This window comes from Zootoca vivipara, chromosome 6, assembly GCF_963506605.1.
Source record: "Zootoca vivipara chromosome 6, rZooViv1.1, whole genome shotgun sequence".
Taxonomy (NCBI): Eukaryota; Metazoa; Chordata; class Lepidosauria; order Squamata; family Lacertidae; genus Zootoca; species Zootoca vivipara.
Window position 1 is genome coordinate 90,383,693 of NC_083281.1, and position 20,527 is coordinate 90,404,219.

The window sequence follows — 20,527 nt, forward strand, 5'->3', positions numbered from 1 at the left end:
TTTTTAAAAGTAAAACATTGCAAAGCTTAGAACATTGCAGAGACTGTAGAAATGCAAAAGGCAAATCGTGTCCTTTATTAATAACCTTTTATGTTAGACAAAAGAGAGTCCATTTTGGTACTCCATCCCATTTTGTATTTTTTAAATATATATACACATATATATATACATACACACACACACATATGTAGTCTATGAACTGGGCTGAGAATCCCTGGGCTTCCTGGCCGGGGTGCCTGCCTGCCTTCTCTTAGGGTAAGGTGGAGTACTTCTTTTTTTCTCGGCTGCCGTCCATTCTCTCCACTGAGGTCTTACGCGATTTCTCCCTCTCCAGGATCATTGCCCGCAGGGTGCTGTGGTCCAGAGGACCCTCCACTGTTGGGAAATTCAAGGGGTTGCAGCTTAGGGATGGAATCTGCAATATTAGGCTTGTTTTTTTAAAAAACCTATAGCTTGCAACAAAACAGAATTTGAGCCTGGCCACCTGCTCCTCCCCACCTTCCACCCAGGCTCAAGCTTGCTTCAGAGGACCAGTAAGACCCCCTTGTTCAGCTCATCATAGACTTGGGTCTTCCTTGGGAAATTATTGGGGAAAGATAAGGAAACAATCTGCTGGTTGGGCAACCTCTTACCTTGCATTTCAGTTCGCCCTTTGCTAAACGGGACTGGAGGCAGAGGAGGCCAGCTGGCAACAGGAGATGTTCTGGTGTTCAGGAGCATGATTCCCTGTCCATGAAGACTATCCCTACCTTGCCAGACTCTGGGATGGCCGTGCAAGGCTTCTGGAAGGCTGTGGGATGTCACACGAGCCTCCCAGAGGCATTGTGGGGCCTTCCCAGAGCCCAGTAAACAAAGTGGAGGGCTTAAAAACTCTTTCAGTGACAGTAAACCCGAAGGAAAAGGCACATGAGATCTTGGATGGCCCCTTCCCACTGCCCAGTCTCCCCCACCTGGCTCTGCATTTGTTTGCTTGGTTGTGCTGGTCGATGATCTCCAGCAGGCTAGGGATGAAGGTGAAAGCTGTTTCCTAGTTCTGCTGGATCTCTCAGCGGCCTTTGATACCATCAACCATAACATCCTTCAAGACCAGGCATGTCAAACCTGCGGCCCTCCAGATGTTTTGGCCTACAACTCCCATGATCCCTAGCTAGCAGGACCAGTGGTCGGGGAAGATGGGAATTGTAGTCCAAAACATCTGGAGGGCCGCAGGTTTGACATGCCTGTTCTAGACCATCTAGAGGAGCTGGGAGCTGGGGGCACTGTTAAACAGTGGTTTTTCTCCTTCCTCCTGGGCCGTGTCCAGAAAGTACAGTGATACCTCGGTTTATGAACACAATTGGTTCCGGAAGTCTGTTCATAAACTGAAGCATTCATAAACTGAAGCGAACTTTCCCATTGAAAGTAATGGAAAGTGGATTAATCTGTTCCAGACGGTCCGCGGAGTACTTAAACTGAAGTGTTCATAAACTGAAGCGAACTTTCCCATTGAAATGGAAAGTGGATTAATCCGTTCCAGACGGGTCCGCGGAGTACTTAAACTGAAGCGTACTTAACCCGAAGCATGGGTGTAATTGGTTCCAGAAGTCTGTTCAAAAACTGAAGCGTTCATAAACTGAAGCGAACTTTCCCATTGAAAGTAATGGAAAGTGAATTAATCCGTTCCAGATGGGTCCGCGGTGTTTATAAACCAAAAATTCGTAAACCGAGGTTCCACTGTAGTGATGGAGGATGAGTGTTCAGACCCCTGGGCTCTCACTTGTGGGGTGCCTCAGGGTTCCGTCCTCTCCCCCATGCTTTTTAACATCTATATGAAGCCACTGTGAGAGATCCTCAGGGGATTTGGGCTGGGTGTTCATCAGTATGCGGATGATACCCAGCTCTACTTCTCTTTCAAATCAGAATCAGTGAAGGCGGTGAAGGTCCTGTGTGAATGTCTGGAGGCAGTTGGAAGATGGATGGCGGCTAACTTATTGAGGTTGAATCCGGACAAGACAAGGGTACTGTTTGGGGGGGGGGGACAGGGGGCGGGCAGGTGTGGAGGACTCCCTGGTCCTGAATGGGGTAACTGTGCCCCTGAAGGACCAGGTGTGCAGCCTGGGAGTCATTTTGGACTCACAGCTATTCATGGAGGTGCGGGTTAATTCTGTATCCAGGGCAGCTGTCTACCAGCTCCATCTGGTACGCAGGCTGAGACCCTACCTGCCTGCAGACAGTCTTGCCAGAGTGGTGCATGCTCTAGTTACCTCCCACTTGGACTACTGCAATGTGCTCTACGTGGGGCTACCTTTGAAGGTGACCCGGAAACTGCAACTAATCCAGAATGCATCAGCGAGACTGGTGACTGGGAGTGGCCGCCGAGACCATATCAAACCAGACCTGAATGACCTACATTGGCTCCCAGTACATTTTCCAAGCACAATTCAAAGTGTTGGTGCTGACCTTGAAAGCCCTAAACGGCCTTGGCCCATTATACCTGAAGGAGCGTCTCCTCCCCCATTGTTCAGCCTGGACACTGAGGTCCAGCTCCGAGGCCCTTCTGGCGGTTCCCTCACTGTGAGAAGCAAACTTACAGGAAACCAGGCAGAGGGCCTTCTCGGTAGTGGCACCCGCCCTGTGGAACACCCTCCCATCAGATGTCAAGGAAATAAACAACTACCGGTATCTGACTTTTAGAAGACATCTTAAGGCAGCCTTGTTTAGGGAAGTTTTTAATGTTTGATTCTATTTTTAATATTCTGTTGGGAGCTACCCAGAGTGGCTGGGGAAACCCAGCCAGATGGGTGGGACAATAACAATAATAAATTATTATTGTTGTTGTCCCACCCCACCCCCTGCAGAGCTGCAATTGCACAAGTAAATCACATGTAAGCTGCGGGCAGAGCCGTAGCTATAGAGGGACCTAGCCAGGTTTTTTGCCCCAGGTGAAGCCTCCAGAGGGGCACCATTGAGGTTGCCAGCCTGTGTGTGTGTGTGTGTGTGTGTGTGTGTGTGTACACAAATGCGTGGGGGTGGTGGTACCAAACCGGGTCTTTGACCCAGGTGAAATTAAGCCTAGTTTCACCCCTGGCTGCAGGCCCACTGCATATATTGAGAGCACCTAGAAGCGTTTTGCCTCACCGTCCTCTGCATCAGAGCCACAGTTACTACTCACAGGGCTCCAGCGTCTCCGCGAAGGGATCGACGCTGAGAGAAGGTGCCGTAATCTTAATGGCCTCCAGTTTCTTCAGGAAGGCGGAGCCGCCCAAAAAGGGGTTCAGCATGGGGACTGAGTCCAGCTCCCCCTCCAGCTCCTTGTAGCGTAGGAAAGATTCAATCAGCAAGAGGTCGTTGCTTTTCTTCTCCACGATGCCTGCAGGGAGGAGACAAGAGGTGCACTTCAGGAGCAGTGGAGGTCGCCGGGGTGTGTGTGTCAAAGACCCCTTCCTGTTTCTGTGGGAATGCTCAGGGTGGCAGGAGAGGATATATTGTTTATTAATATCCTTCCTAACTTGCGCTAGCAAGTTCCATTATGTAGCAGAGTTACATTCCCCCTTTTTACATGCACAGCAGATAACTGGTTGTAGGCTCGTGTGAGCCTCTCACTATTATACAATTCAATCTGTTTCAGATTGAATTGTGCGTTCCTGGTAAGTTCCCTTGAATCCCTCTTAAAAGAATAAAGACAAGACAATCTTATTCAAAGTCAATAAAAGAAGTTTACTCACATCAGTTCACAGCTGGATTCCTGAAGGCAGACTTTAGTTACCGATATGTATGTACATGTGGATCTACCCCATATGGGGGAATAATCCCAGTGCTTCTGCTAGCTGAGAGCTAGCAGAGCAGCCCTAGCTAAAAGCTAGTCAAACGAAGAAGGAAGTGAAAAAGAAGAAAGGGTGCTGCGTGACTCGTCCTTTTGTTACCTGGACAGGTTAGGTCACGCCCACTTTTAGTCACATGCAAAGGAAGGATGCTCCAGCAAGGAGGAACAGGAGGTTTCGACTGGCTGGACCAAACATTCCCTCGCATGTCTTCTCTAGAATTACAAGGAATGTTGTACTTGACTGCCTCTCATGGATCACATCCCACAGTTTCCACAGTCGCCAGTGTCCTGGAGCTACAGAATCTGCATGCAAGGGCGCCTTTTTAGCCACTGTCTTTCCCAAAGCTAAGCATGTAGGAGCACTGGAAATCACAAGTTGCTTCAGTTTCAAGAGAATGGCATGCAAGCTCCCTTTTGTACAATGGAACTTCACAGAAAACACAGCTTAAGTCGCCCGCAAATTGTTTGCCTGTGCACAGGAAAAAGTAGATCGAGCTGAAAGGCAACACAAGTAGATCTGCATTGCTTCTTGCCATTGCTTCTTGCAATGAATCCACTATTATGATTATACCGTACTGGCCCGAATAGAAGGTGCACCCGAATATAAGCCACACCTTTAAAATAGGGGGGGGGAGAGACCTGAATATAAGCTGCTCCCTTATTTGCTAGTCCTGGCTGCATACTGGGTGGGGGCGAGGGCGGGGGAACGTTGCCAGTGGCCTTTCCCCTTCCTCGCTCTCTCCGGGCACACTTTGCCGTGCTCCTGGCACTGTTTGCCCCACGCTCCTGGCTGAATACCGTAAGGTCGCAAATATAAGCCGTACTTTAACTTTTCAAGGTCGGAATTTGGGGGGAAAGTGAGGCCAATATGGTAATTGTAAGATTCCTTAACACGCATTTAACCTGTGCCACTTCAACCAGACATGGTTGAAGGCTGCTTGAAGGCAGCAGGCTGAAATCCCACAAGTTAAATGCAAGCAAGGCAGAGAGCTTAAAAGCTCTTTTGGGGATGGGTTTTCCCGGTCCAAAAAAACCCTTTAAGCTCTCCACCTTTCTTGGGAAGCAAGGCCCTCTCTGAGCGCCAGGTCTGGGATGTTCCAGACAGCCCTGCAAGATCTTGCAAGAGCATCCTGGGACCTCCAGAAACAGCATGCGGAGAGCTCCTTGCTCCCCAAGCAAGGCAGAGAGCTTCAAGCATCTTGCTAGACTAAAACTCCCATCATTTCTAGCCACGGGCCATGCTGCCTGCTGAAGCTACTGGGCAATGGATTCCAACAACATGGAATGTTCTTGCCCAGTGGAGATTTCCAGGGATATGGCCATATAGCTCAGTGGCAGAGCACCACCCTTGCAAGCAGACGGTCCCTGGTTCAAATCCTAGTGGTTTGAACACCCTGCAGAGGTGTTGCCAGCCCCGCGGTGCTTTTGGGTGTCTGGTGTGCATCTGGGTCCATTGCAGAAGCAACCCAAGAGATGGGCCCGGTCCAGGGCCCCGTCACTCACTGAAATACTGCATCAGGTTCTGATCTGTTATCTCCCCCGTCTCGCCCAGGTGCTCCCTGATCTTGGTGGCATCGCAGCCAGTTTGCTTGAACAGGAAGTCCACCGCCTGCTTCAGCTGGTCCAGGATCTTGCTGCTCTCTTTCAGCTTGTATTCGTACAGGTTGGCATCTTCCGTGGTCTTCTGCAGCTTCTCCTGCGGGCCAAAGGAGAGGTGGTCAGGGCTAGCTGCGGTTGGGCGCAGCAGGGGTCGCCGACGTGGTGCTCCCCAGAGGTCATGGGTACTCCAGGTCCCATCACCCCTGAGCACCGGCCAAGCAAACTGAGGCTGATGGGAGTGGGGAGTCTAACAGCATCAGAAGAGCCTGCCAGATCAGGCCCATTGAGTCCAACATCCTGTTCTCACAGGGGGGCAGCCAGATGCCTGTAGAAAACCCACAAGCAGGATCTGAATTCAACCACACCCTCCCTGCCCCTGAAGTTGCCAGCAACTGGCATTCAGAAGCATTTCTGCCTCCGGTTTTGGAGGCAGAGCAGAGCCATCATAGCTGGTAGCCATTGATAGCCATGAATTTGTCCAATCCCCTTTTAAAGTCATCCGAGTTGATGGTGGCCCTCACTGGCTCCTGTGTAAGAAGTGAGCACCATAATTTAACTATGCACAGCACACAGAAGTGCTTTTTTGTTCAGCTTTATTGGACATCCGCAAGTTCTTTTTAAAAAATAAATTTATTTATTTGGTTTTTCAGATTAAAATTTCACAGCCTTATATTGAACACAGGTCATAAAAACAAGATTCCAGGGAATCTCCTGGACTTCCATCCTCCCCTTTGTGGGTCCTTTTGTTAATCATTTCCTCCTGCATCTTTTATGGTAGTCCAAATCTTTTACATCTCAGTTGTGTCCAGAATTCACCATTAAACCACAAGTGATATTCCAGTCCTACTAACGATTTTAACTGTTTACAATGGTCTTAAAGATCAGTCATAAATCTTCTCTAGGTCATCCACAAGTTCTAGTGTTTATGAGAGAGGGAGAAAATCTTTTCTTCCTGCCATGCAAAATGTTATGAAGTCTGTCATGTGACTCATGTCCCCTCGTAAAGGTAAAGGTAAAGGGACCCCTGACCATTAGGTCCAGTCGTGACCGACTCTGAGGTTGCGCGCTCATCTCACATTATTGGCTGAGGGAGCCGACGTACAGCTTCCAGGTCATGTGGCCAGCATGACAAAGCCGCTTCTGGCAAACCAGAGCAGCACATGGAAACGCCGTTTACCTTCCCGCTGTAGCGGTTCCTATTTATCTACTTGCATTTTGATGTGCTTTCGAACTGCCAGGTTGGCAGGAGCTGGGACCAAGCAACGGGAGCTCACCCCGTCACAGGGATTCGAACCGCCGACCTTCTGATCAGCAAGCCCTAGGCTCAGTGGTTTAACCACAGCGCCACCTTTCCCCTAAACTAGGAACACAAGAAGCTGACTTTAAACTGAGTCAGACTATTGGGTCCATCTAGTTCAGTCTTGCCTGCGCTCAGGGCCGGATTTAGGTTTGATGAGGCTCTAAGCTACTGAAGGTAATGGGGCCCTTTATATGTCCAGCTATCCTTTGTCAACAACAAATTGTCGCTGTGTTTTTCTGTCGAATATATGCTATATGGTAATTTAGGTATCTAAAGCCATTTGCACATGTTGCCATGCAACCAGTCCATGCAGAATGTAGGCACCATATATAGAAAGGAGCAAACCAGTGATATGTTAGGGAGCAGACTAGCAGGCAGGGCCCATTACTCACATCATAGGAGCCTACACAACACAAAACACTGTTGTTGTATTTAGGTTTTATTTAATTTGTTTTTTAACTTATATTTTGGAAATGTACATCCAGATTTTTCCCCTTTAAATTTTTGGGGGGCCCCCAAGAGAGTGGGGCCCTAAGCTATAGCTTGTTTAAAAAGGTAACGGACCCCTGACAGTTAAGTCTAGTTGCCAACAACTCTGGGGCTGCGGCGCTCATCTCGCTTTACTGGCTAAGGGAGCCGGCATTTGTCCGCAGACAGTTTTTCTGGGTCATGTGGCCAGCATGACTAAGCCGCTTCTGGCGAAAACAGAGCAGCGCACGGAAACGCCATTTACCTTCCCACCGGAGCGGTACCTATTTATCTGCTTGCACTTTGACGTGCTTTCGAACTGCTAGGTGAACAGGAGTTGGGACCGAGCAACAGGAGCTCAGCCCGTCGTGGGGATTTGAACCGCCGACCTTCTGATCGGCAAGCCCAAGAGGCTCAGTGGTTTAGACCACAGCACCACCCGCGTCCCAATAATATAAGCTTGTTTAGCTTATACGTAAATCTGGCGCTGCCTGCACTGACTGGCAGCAGCTCTCAACCCCTACCAGGAGGTGCCACTGGGAACTGAACCCAGGACACACTGCCTCTGAGCTATATGGGATTTGAAAGTCCCAAATCTTGCAGCCTTTCCCCACAGCGACAGGACCCCCAGGCCAGCCCCACATGTAGATGTTTCCCATTTACCTCTATTTCTTTCATATTGCTGTGAATGATGTCTTCTGCCTTCTTGTGCTCGGATTTCAGCTTGCTGATTTCATTCTACAGAACACAGAAGTGCACAAAGCGGCTCAGGCAGAGAGTGGGGAACCTTTCCCCCCCAAAATTGCGAGGGCCATATTTTCTCATTTGTAAGTTTCCAGGGGCCCACATGCTGGTGATGGGCGGGGCCAAGGGCAAGAGTGGGTGGAGCAACATATGTAGCTTTTCCCTTTATCCTGTAGGCTATATTAAAAACATTGTGAAAGTGCTTTTTTAAAAAAAAAAACATTTTGAAAAAGATATTGAATTTGCCATAGCTCACCATCGCTATCTAGTGTCACATTTGTATAATGCACTTTACAATACACGTTTTATTTGCAGCTGTATAGCTGAGTCCTCAATCTTACTTTGTCTGAAAGATCACATAAAATGTGAAAATTAATAGGTTGGAATTATGTGCCATCTGAGTGCAATGCTAGTCTTGCGAGAAGAAACCTTCTGTCGCCAATAGATATCCACTTATGCATGCAGGGGCCCAAAAGAGTTGGTGCCCTCTGCCTAGAGGCTGTATAATTATTAAGGACTGTAGGTCCATTAATTTCCATGGGTATTAATGATCATATAGCATAGCTGGTGATTAATCAGAATAAAATATTTTACTCCTTTGCATGCTTATAGTTTTATTTTTCCCTTTCATCCTTTGCATGATGAATATGTATAAGCAAATGGCAATAACAAGATAAAATATTTTAATGGATGGATTAATCAGATAATCCTGTTTTTGTTCCTGTAGCTGTCAATGTTGCAGGCTCCTTTTTAGAAGGAACCTGGTATGCATTCCAGGGTTCGTGGGCGGGGATTGGTGAAAGCATTTTCAGAGTGTACATCAATTGGTTTGGTCCAACTCCCAACCAAAAGAATAGTTGGTGGTGGTAGAGGAGGGTTTTAACTAGCAATCTCCAACATATTAGCCTTCTTGCAGTCTCTTCACTGGCTACATGGTGGCAGCAATGAGACAATTTTAGCTACTGAAATGCTTCTCTCTATATCACACACATTCTTTATTATTACAGTATTATTATTATTATTATTATTATTATTATTATTATTATTATTATTGCAATTAATTTGTTAATCGTCTCCGAAGCCACCATCTCAAGGCAATTTACACATAACATAGTTAAAAACACCACAAAAAAACCCAAGTACATTTAAAACAGTGTTTCCCAAATTTAGGTCTCCAGCTGTTTTTAGACTACAACTCCCATCATCCCTGACCTGCTTCCTAGGGATGATAGGAGTTGTAGTCCAAAAACAGCTGGTGACTCAATCTGGGAAACACTGGCTTAAAGCAAAGCGAAAACCCTAACAACTAGAGACTTGTAGACCCATTTATCCAGCTGGGAAACCCTGTTGGAACAAAAATGTCCTTGACTGCTTCTGGGAAGTACAGTGGAACCTCGGTTTTTATGAACACCTCGGTTTATGAATTTTCAGTTTATGAACGCCGTGGACCCATCTGGAACGGATTAATTCATTTTCCATTACTTTCAATGGGAAAGTTCGCTTCAGTTTATGAACGCTTCAGTTTATGAACAGACTTCTGGAACCAATTACACCCATGCTTCAGTTTATGAATGCTTCAGTTTAAGTACTCCGCGGACCCGTCTGGAACGGATTAATTCCAATTGTGTTCATAAACCGAGGTACCACTGTACAAGGATGAAGGCCATCTCTTAAGCGACCTGGTTCTGAGCTGCGCAGGGCCTTAGATGGCAGTACCAACACCTTGAATGTGGCCTGGTAGCAAGCCGGCAGCCGGTGGCAAATCCCCCAAGCAATGTGTTGCATGCTGGCGGGCGTTTGACTGCCACGTTCTGCGCCAGCTGCAGCCTCCAGATCCAGGCCAAGGGCATTGCAGCACTGTATGGTTACCAGGGCATGGACAACTGTGGCCAAGCTATTTCCATCCAGGAGTCATGACTGCTCAATCAAAACACAGCCCACTTGCAGCAGGATCAGCAGCCCAGAGCCCAGCCTGCGGAGCCAGGGCCAGAAGACCAGGGACAAGTGAGGGGCGTAGGAAGAGGGGGGAGGGCGGAGAGGAGACCTGGATGTCTTCGATCCTCTTCTGCAGCCTCTCCATGTCATTGTTCAGCTCAGTGACGTAGCTGAAGTAGGCAAAGTTCTTCTCCTCCTTCTCAATGAATTCCTCCACCAGCAGATCAATGTCCCCGTTTTCCGTCAGCTTCATCAGCCGCATGTAGGCAACCTCGTAACTCTCAAAGCTCTCCCCCTTGGACTTGGCTCGCTTCTTGGCCTTGAGAGCTGGAAGGGATTCAAGGGGGAGGGTTCATAAAATTGTCTCCTGCCCCCTCAATCTCTGAGGGGTGCAAGTCTCCAGGGGGTTCCAGGAACTTACCCAGGGTTCTGTCAGGAGTCCAGGTTCACAGGTTGATAACACAGTAAGTGCAGATAATTAAAAAGGAGGATTTATTGCCAAGACAAACAGATAACTCTGAACGGCTCTAACAAAGCCTCCAACATCATTATTCAAGATGACCCTTCTGAAGATTTCTTCCAGGATCTACAGAAGATGTTGAACTTACGACTCTTATGTCTCTTGTTTTGCTTCCTGTCTAACAGCCCTCCCATTCAGCTCCACCCTCTCCCTGGGCTGAGAGGCTGCCTCTGATACTGTTTGCGCCTTTTTGTGCTTCCTGTGAGCTTTGGCTGTGTTCTAGCCTGTTCTCAGCTACTGCCTTATCAGCTCACCCTTGAAGGTCAGAAAGAGAAGGTCTGCAGCTGCCAGCTCTCCCCTGCCTAGCATCTAAGTCTCCCTGTTCCTGGCTGCTTTCTGCAGTTGGCTGCAAACCTTCACTTGGAGCTGGCTCATTCCTGACAGGTTCATGTTTCCTTGCAGAATGTGGGACAGCAGAGACTATGGTGATATATGGTTTATTTACACGTATATACAATCTGAGCCTATGATAGAGGGGTTCATAGCATTAACACACCAAGAACGTCTTGCGTCTCCCATAGCCACAGCCCTGGATTCAAACAGAAATCAAGCATGGCTCTCACTCTCTGGCTTCTGCCTTTTCTGGCTCAGATCACACATACTCTTTGTCTTGGTCTTTCTCACCACCAACCAGGTGAAGGAGGGGGCCAACCTTCGCCCTTAGGCACGAAGCTACTTCCTTTGTTATACAAAGGACCATGCTTATGTGGTTCTTATGCCCTTTGCCTGGCTAACTCAACAGTGGAATCCTCCATTCGATTTTGACCATTGTTGGATCCAGGACCCCAACAATTGCAGGAGACTCAGGCATCAAGCCGGCTAACTCACTCCCACAGACTCACAACACTCATGAAAAAACATCAGTTGTTCAACCTACTAAAGGCAACAATAAAGCGCTGAAATTAAAAGTCATGGAAGCTGTGGTGTCAAGCAACCAAACAGGCCGGGATATGAGCCAGTTTCATGACTGCACAGTGACTGAATTCCGCCCACAGGATCCGTCCTCTCGCTTCCAGCAGCAGCAAGTGTGTTCTGCTTCACACATTCAGTTGCCAGCGGCCCAAAGGCTGAGCAACTGGTTAAAATGTACAAAGCAGACCCTAACAGCACAAACTTTTAAATCTATTCTTTTCATAAATACAGGAGTGTCTTCAGCAAGCCTTTAAATCATAACTTTAAAGCATAAATTTAAAGCATACTGTTGTAAGAATTCTAAAGCCCCAAATATAAAATAAATGTTTATAAATGTACAAGGCAAACACATAAACTATTATATAAACCACGTCTCTGAAATAGTACAGGACAGCAATTCTGAAGCCATTTTGACTCTCCCAAATTGACCGCAATATATTTCTCTGCAAGGAGGGAGGAAATGAGGAACGCCTTCCCTTTGACTTTTTGCTTACAAAACCTGTCTGAAAGGCGTATTTGTGTATGAATAGGGTGAGCCCAAAAGAATGCCCAGGCTGCGCAGGTAAAGCAATCAGTGACCATTAACAGATATCCTGGCCAACAGGATTTCTGCTGTAGCCCGCCTCCTTCTGTGATGTATGTATGATGTTTTGGGGGTGGTCTTGAGCTACAGGGTGGGCAATTTCAAAAGTCAATAGAAGAGCTTGCACACCAATGTTCTGGGTTCCTCTCCTCCCTCCCTGCGTGGGGTGAGCGGGGGACCCTGTTGCAACAGTTTAATAAAGATCAGGCTTACGAGCTGCTTTCCTTCTCAATATTCTCTGGTTGGCCTCTGTTATTTTCTCCTACCAATAGGGAACCCACTTAAGGACTCTATACGGGTTTTTGGATACCCCATAGGGGGAAAGGAGCAGGGTTTTTTTATAACACATATGACCACCCCCGAGGACTCCTAGGAACTGTAGTTTGTTAGGGGTGCTGGGAATTGTAGCTCTGTGGCAAGCACACTACAGTTCAGAGGAGTCTTCAGGGGAAGCTTTGTGTTCTTAATGTGCTTTAAATATCCGGTGTGTGTCTGCAGCCTCGGAGAAGAAAGGCCCACGCACCGTAAGCTCTACTTTCCTGGTTGCAGAAAAACTGGCGAGTGTCAGAAGAGGCTGGCCGCTGGACCATCTCGCCCAGCATTTTGTTCTCACAGTAGTTTAGGTGCTACTGAGTGGCAACAAAAGTTCTTCCTCTTCCCTTTTTCCCAGTGCAGACTTCAGGGGCGCCCCACCCCATCCAAGAAAGTCCTTCTAACTGGGGGGGGGGGGTGTCTTAGAGGGTGTCCCGGGGGAACTGAGCACCTGGCGCTTTTCCACTGCCCCTTCTGCCCTGCTCTTTAAAAAATATTTCGCTTTACAGGACGGCTACCTCTGAATGCCAGTCTGCAGCTATGAGCAAACATAAGAAAGCTCAATTTTTGGGTGGGAATTTGGCTCATGGACTTGTGTCCTCCTGACTCCTGGGTCTTTTAAAGACCTAGAAGAAAGATGCTTCCTTCCGCATGCTGACATGAATGCAAATATCTGCTCAGCGCCCCCAAATTACCACGGATAGTGGGGGGGGGGTTGAAGCTGTGCAGTGCCAGCCATGGGGGGGCGTGTTCTCAACCTTCCCCCCATGCCGCTGCAGGAGAGCCTGCAGAGGCTTGAGAGGGAAGCTGCGTGCTCGACAGCCATATAGTTAGCGGGGCGCAGCTTCCATCCTAAGCCTCTGCAGGGATCGGTCTCCTCCCGCGGAGGACTCCAGCAAAGCAGTGCAGCTCCCCCACTCGCTGGGGTGCCCCTGAGAGGCCGGCGCCCTGGCACAACGAACCACTAAGCTGTATGGGAAAGACGGCTCTGGGTACCTTCTTCCTTTTTGGCCTGCTCCTCAAATTCCGAGCGGTCGACCAGCTTGATGAGCATGAAGGCTTTCAGCTTGGTCTCGTGGTTGTAGATCCGCTCCAGCTCCCGAAACTCAATGTTGAACTGCGCAATGTCCTTGCAGCGCCGCTCCTTCATCGCAGAGATCCTGGCAAGGGCCTCCACCCTAGAAGCGGGCAGAAGTGGTGGTGAAGTGGAAATCATAGAATCATAGAGTTGGAAGGGGACCCCAAGGGTCCTCTAGTCCAGCCCCCTGCATGTTCAGAAATAGGACAAGAACACAGGGATGCTGCCTTTTACAGTCACACTACTGACCCGTCTGGTTCAGAAATGCTACATTGACTGGTAGCATCTCTACAGGGTTTCAGGTGGGGGGGAATCCCAGTCCTTCCCGAAGGGGCTGACGGGATTTGAAACTGGGACCGGCTGCTCTCACCTTTGCTCGTAGGCCTGCGTCGACTGCTCAATAGACAACTCCATTGTCTTCCTCTGCTGCTCTAGCTGTTTGTGAAGCCGGGAGTAGATGGTATCAAAGACAGACTTCCGGCACTGGAGGTTCTCTATCTCCTCGCGGAGTTTGGCATTGGTGGTCAGGATGGTGTCAAAATAAACCGTGACCTGGAAAGAGCAAAGTTAGGAAGGGTCCCACACTGTCCTAAACTGCAAATTCTTCTTCCTACAAAGAGGTGCTGAACCACCTTGGCATAAGTCTGTGCCGTCTAGAGGAATAGTCATGATTTTAGATCGGGCGTTGGTTTTTAATACGTTTACTTTGGCTGGAATACGTTTACTTTTAATACGTTTACTTTTGCATAGGAACCTGGAATGTAAGAACCATGAGTGGAGGTAAGCTGGATGTGGTCAAAAATGAGATGACAAGAATAAATATCGACATCCTGGGCATCAGTGAACTAAAATGGAAGGGAATGGGTGAATTCAGTTCGGGTGACTATCATATCTACTACTGTGGGCAAGAATCCTGTAGAAGAAATGGAGTGGCCCTCATAGTCAACAAAAGAGTGGCAAAAGCTGTAATGGGATGCAATCTCAAAAATGACAGAATGATCTCGATACGAATCCAAGGCAGACCTTTTAACATCACAGTAATCCAAGTTTATGCACCAACTACCGGTGCTGAAGAAATTGAAATTGACCAATTCTATGAAGACCTACAACACCTTCTAGAAATGACACCAAAGAAGGATGTTCTTCTCATTACAGGGGATTGGAATGCTAAAGTAGGGAATCAAGAGATAAAAGGAACAACTGGCAAGTTTGGCCTTGGAGTTCAAAATGAAGCAGGGCAAAGGCTAATAGAGTTCTGTCAAGAGAACAAGCTGGTCATCACAAACACTCTCTTCCAACAACACAAGAGACGACTCTACACATGGATATCACCAAATGGGCAGCATCGAAATCAGATTGATTATATTCTCTGCAGCCAAAGATGGAGAAGCTCTATACAGTCAGCAAAAACAAGACCTGGAGCTGACTGTAACTCAGATCATCAGCTTCTTATAGCAAAATTCCAGCTTAAACTGAAGAAAGTAGGAAAAACCACTGGGCCAGTAAGATACAATCTGAATCAAATCCCTTATGAATACACAGTGGAAGTGAGGAACAGGTTTAAGGATTTAGATTTGGTGGACAGAGTGCCTGAAGAACTATGGATGGAGGCTCGTAACATTATACAGGAGGCAGCAACGAAAACCATCCCAAGGAAAAGGAAATGCAAGAAGGCAAAATGGCTGTCCAACGAGGCCTTACAAATAGCGGAGGAGAGGAGGCAAGCAAAATGCAAGGGAGATAGGGAAAGATACAGGAAACTGAATGCAGATTTCCAAAAAACAGCAAGGAGAGACAAGAGGGTCTTCTTAAATGAGCAATGCAAAGAAATAGAGGAAAACAATAGAATGGGGAAAACCAGAGATCTGTTCAAGAAAATTGGAGATATGAAAGGAACATTTCGTACAAAGATTACCATAATCAAGGACAAAAGTGGTAAGGACCTAACAGAAGCAGAAGACATCAAGAAGAGGTGGCAAGAATACACAGAGGAATTATACCAGAAAGATATTATACCAGAAAGATACACCCCAGGTAGTGTGGTTGCTGACCTTGAGCCAGACATCTTGCAGAGTGAAGTCAAATGGGCCTTAGAAAGCACTGCTAATAACAAGGCCAGTGGAAGTGATGATATTCCAGCTGAACTATTTAAAATTTTAAAAGATGATGCTGTTAAGGTGCTACACCCAATATGCCAGCAAGTTTGGAAAACTCAGCAATGGCCAGAGGATTGGAGAAGATCAGTCTACATCCCAATTCCAAAGAAGGGCAGTGCCAAAGAATGCTCCAACTACCGCACAATTGCGCTCATTTCACACGCTAGCAAGGTTATGCTTAAAATTCTACAAGGCAGGCTTAGACAGTATGTGGACCGAGAACTCCCAGAAGTGCAAGCTGGATTTCGAAAGGGCAGAGGAACCAGAGACCAAATAGCAAACATGCGCTGGATTATGGAGAAAGCTAGAGAGTTCCAGAAAAACGTCTACTTCTGCTTCATTGACTATGCAAAAGCCTTTGACTGTGTTGACCACAGCAAACTATGGCAAGTTCTTAAAGAAATGGGAGTGCCTGATCACCTCATCTGTCTCCTGAGAAATCTCTATGTGGGACAAGAAGCTACAGTTAGAACTGGATATGGAATAACTGATTGGTTCAAAATTGGGAAAGGAGTACGACAAGGTTGTGTATTGTCTCCCTGCTTATTTAACTTATATGCAGAATTCATCATGCGAAAGGCTGGACTAGATGAATCCCAAGCAGGAATTAAGATTGCCGGAAGAAATATCAACAACCTCAGATATGCAGATGACACAACCTTGATGGCAGAAAGTGAGGAGGAATTAAAGAACCTTTTAATGAGGGTGAAAGAGGAGAGCGCAAAATATGGTCTGAAGCTCAACATCAAAAAAACCAAGATCATGGCCACTGGTCCCATCACCTCCTGGCAAATAGAAGGGGAAGAAATGGAGGCAGTGAGAGATTTTACTTTCTTGGGCTCCTTGATCACTGCAGATGGTGACAGCAGTCACGAAATTAAAAGACGCCTGCTTCTTGGGAGAAAAGCAATGACAAACCTAGACAGCATCTTAAAAAGCAGAGACATCACCTTGCCAACAAAAGTCCGTATAGTTAAAGCTATGGTTTTCCCAGTAGTGATGTATGGAAGTGAGAGCTGGACCATAAAGAAGGCTGATCGCCGAAGAATTGATGCTTTTGAATTATGGTGCTGGAGGAGACTCTTGAGAGTCCCATGGACTGCAAGAAGATCAAACCTATCCATTCTTAAGGAAATCAGCCCTGAGTGCTCCCTGGAAGGACAGATCGTGAAGCTGAGGCTCCAATACTTTGGCCACCTCATGAGAAGAGAAGAATCCTTGGAAAAGACCCTGATGTTGGGAAAGATTGAGGGCACTAGGAGAAGGGGACGACAGAGGACAAGATGGTTGGACAGTGTTCTCAAAGCTACGAACATGAGTTTGACCAAACTACGGGAGGCAGTGCAAGACAGGAGTGCCTGGCGTGCTATGGTCCATGGGGTCACGAAGAGTCGGACACGACTAAACGACTAAACAACAACTTTGGCTGGAATTCGAGGGCACATCCCAGGCAGGCAAAAGTACTCCAGGAAGATGTGGACCAGAGATAGCGAGGGTTGTGGCCTACAGAGAGGGGGTGTGACTTGGGGAGAGACATGAGGGCCAGAGAGGACCCTGGAGGGCCACATTTGGCCCCTGGGTCTGAGGTTCCCCATTCCTCTCACCCAGTTGTCAGTTTTTCTCCCCACTCTCAGCATCCTGCGCCACTCAGATCTTCTGGGGATATTGTGCAACATTTTCTCCTCCTTGGGACCCCCCCTAAAAATAAATAAATGGGTCCTTCTACAAAAGTTGGGATCCCCCAAGTCTACTGGTCCCTCTCTCTCTTGTGGTGTGTGTGTGTGTGTGTGTGTGTGTGCGTGTGTGTGCGTGTGTGTGTGCGTGTGTGTTGCAGGATGCGTCCCTGAAGCTTGGGAGCAGAATATAAATAGTCCCTGCTGCTTTTAACTGGGTTTATAATGTTTGTTTTTCGCAGGGGGTGAGATTATTTCATTGCCACCTCCCCGAGGAGGCAGACTCTGGTTCTCAGCAGGGGCAGAAGGTGTGGGACTCAGGAGGGCGGCTTGGAGGTGGCGGTGGGGGGGGCACAGCTCACGTGGTTGAGTCGGTTGTCCAAGAGCTGGACCTGCTTCTGCAACCACCTGCCGTCGTACTCCTGCCTCATTTTGATCACAAGCATTTTCTGTTTCTTAATCTTGTTCTCCAGTTCCGTTATCTGAAACAAAAGACATAAAGAGATCCATCAAGACTAGCTCAGGACCAGTTTGCCTGTGAGGTGGCTTCACCCCATAGACACCCACTTTTTGGTGCCCCCCCAACATTTCTGTTTAGACAAGTCTGTACAGACACGTCAAATGTTGTTGTTGCTGTTCCGATCTGTTTTTAATGGGAGTTGGAGTCCAGCAATGTCTGGACTATGGACTATGCTGACTGACAGCAGCTCTTCAGAGTTTCAGACAAGAGCTTTTCCCAGTCATACCTGGAGATGCATGAAAGCGAACCTGGCACCTTTTGCAAGCAATGCATGCCCGAGCTACGACCCTTCCCCAACAAATTTAGTAAGGTTCTAGTCCTCATGGTTTTGAATAAAGGGCTGAATTAAAGAGGCAGACAGGAAATTGCCTTATCCCATCTGAGAGCATTGGTCTTAGTACAGTGTGCACTGACTGGGAGCAGTTTTCTGGGGTTTTGGAGAAAGTCTAACTGGGGAGGCCAGGGGTTAAACCTGGGTATTGCCAACACTGACTGGCAACAGAGTTCTTGACAGGTGCCCTTCTCCGTCATGCCTGGAGTTTGAACTTTGGCCCTTTTCCAAGCAAAGCATAGGCTCCACCTTTGAGCTATGATCTTCCCCTTAAAAATAAAGTAAGATTCTAGTCCTCCTGGTTGGGCATTGGCTTCAACAGTGTGTACACTGACAGGCAGCAGCATTCCAGGGTTTCAGGCAGGTGGGTCTCCCAGCTCTACATAGAGATGCCAGGGATTGACCCTGGGATGTTCTGTATGCAAAGCAGATGCTCTTCCGCTGAGCTATGACTCTCCCATTGCTTTTTAACTCTACAAAGAGATTTTTTGTTTCTGCCTAAGGATCTACAGCCAGCAATCCCTGCATTTATGCACCATCCATTCTATGCTTGTATCAGCAGCACAAATATCAGAATTAAGCAAACACTAAACAGGGAAGGGTAGCTCAGTTGGTGGAGCATGAGACTCTTGATCTCAGGGTTGCAGGTTTGAGCCCGCCGTTGCGCAAAAGATTCCTGCATTGCAGGGGGTTGGACTAGATGGCCCTCGTGGTCCCCTACAGCTCTACAATCCTATGACTCTAGGCTTTCTGCTTGCAGCAAATTAGAAAGCCAGAAATACAAGCCAACTGCAGGGTGTGTGAACCAGACCTCACATACCCCTCCCGACATTTCCCACAATGCACCTTGTCGTCCAGTTCAGAGATCAAGGCCTTGGTGGCTCTGATGAGGGCGTCGTACTCGTCTTTGGTCTGCAAAAGGAATTTAAGCTCCATGCAGTTGCGGTCGTCGATGAAAAGGTTCCGCGGCGACTTGGTGATACTCAGAAGTAAATTGATCTCGTCGTGCTCTTGTTTCAAGGCATGGATTTGCCTCCTGCGGCAGAGGAGGGAAGGAGGTTAAGAGTGTGCATCCTCACATCAAACACTGCACATGGAGGTGTGTGTTTGGTAATACTTCTCCACACAATGGAACACATGTGCAAGGGGGGTGGGGTTCACCCACATGGCTTTAAAAGGAGACGGGGTGGATCCATAAAAAGTGGCAGCCAATGGCCAACAGGAATGAAAGCAAAGCCTCCATGTACAGGAACAGTGCGCCTCAAATACTGGACGCTGGAACCAACCCATAGTGGGAGGCTATCATCTTAATGCCAGTGGGCACCTGAAAGTCTGGTCCGGAAAAGGGGTCTGGGGCTGGTCACACTGATCTGAGTCAATGTGGCAATATGTACCACGGACCTTCCTTCAGCCCCAAACAGAATGGGTGCAGAATTAAGGAAGGCACACTATGGGGAAGAGGGAGGCTTGAGTTCCAAAGGAGTTGTTGGGAAAATGAGCTGCCACTGTGTTGAGATTGCTTTTTCTTTCTGATTTGTTTTAAACGCTTTCTTAACGTTTCGGTAGTTTTTCTATAGGAGAGATTTTTGGTTTTATTTTTTTGTCAATAGCGCACCTGCCATGGTCATTAAAGCTCCTGGAGGAAACCATGATGTAAGTCCATGCCCTTCAGCAGATGGGAGCTAGGATAGGTGGGGGTCAGGGGCAAAAAAATGGATTCGGGACCTTTGCCTTTGAAAAGCAAGGGCCTGGCTCCTGGGGATAGTTACGAACAGGCATCCCCAAACTGCGGCCCTCCAGATGTTTTGGCCTACAACTCCCATGATCCCTAGCTAACAGAACCAGTGGTTGGGGAAGATGGGAATTGTAGTCCAAAACATCTGGAGGGCCAAAGTTTGGGGGTGTCTGGTTCCGAAGGCCAAACAGGGAGACCCGGGGGCCGCATTTGCCCCCTGTGCCTGAGCTTCCCCACCTCTGGTCCCTGTGGCCATCCCTTCATGTGGCCACCCCCTCGCAAAACCCTTCTCCACTTACTCCTGCTGGAACAACTGCCGTTGAGTCTTGATCCCAAAAGACTTCCTATTCTCCACCATGATCCGAAACTGTTGCTGCAGCTTCCGCAGTTCGACCTCTGCCATCATCTCTTTCTCCTTCTCAGTGTAGTCAGAGCTCTCGCTCCTGGAGCGGGATTGTTTCCGGCGCTGCGGATCAGGGCAGAGATCAGGAGGGAAGAGAAAAAGAGAGGGGAGTGGTGCCTGTTTTAAGCTCAAAAGGCTCAAACCTCCCTTCTTGTGATTCCTATATATCCCCCACCAGCAAAAGCCATTTGATGGGACTGAGGCATAGCAAGTGCCCTACCCTATTGGGAATCCCACAAGCGTCCCGTCCCCCGTTCCCCCTCAGCTTCCAAAATCCCAACAGAGAAAGAGAGCATCTTCCTGTTTGGGTGGTTTTAAAACAGCAGCAGCAACAGTGGAGATACCAGTGGAGAACTCAGGGTGGGGGGTGGGGGAAGGAAACAAAATCATCTTTTCCTGCTGTCAGAGAGGGAGACCAGCTGACATCCTTTGGAAGAGAGTTTCAGAGCTCTGGGG

General features: G+C 48.0%; 1 protein-coding gene across 1 annotated transcript; it reads right to left on the minus strand.

The window, feature by feature from the left end:
• Positions 1–199: 199 nt before the first annotated feature.
• CCDC63 (coiled-coil domain containing 63) lies at positions 200–20,041 on the minus strand. The gene is made up of 10 exons (XM_035120069.2): positions 19,968–20,041; positions 18,780–18,969; positions 17,445–17,564; positions 13,624–13,805; positions 13,172–13,353; positions 9,958–10,175; positions 7,833–7,907; positions 5,306–5,498; positions 3,152–3,349; positions 200–375 (listed from the first exon to the last, which is right to left on the minus strand). Exons 1-10 carry the CDS (start codon positions 20,024–20,026, stop codon positions 251–253), a joined length of 1,542 nt encoding a protein of 513 aa, XP_034975960.2. The 5' UTR covers positions 20,027–20,041; the 3' UTR covers positions 200–250.
• Between the last annotated feature and the right edge of the window lie 486 nt (positions 20,042–20,527).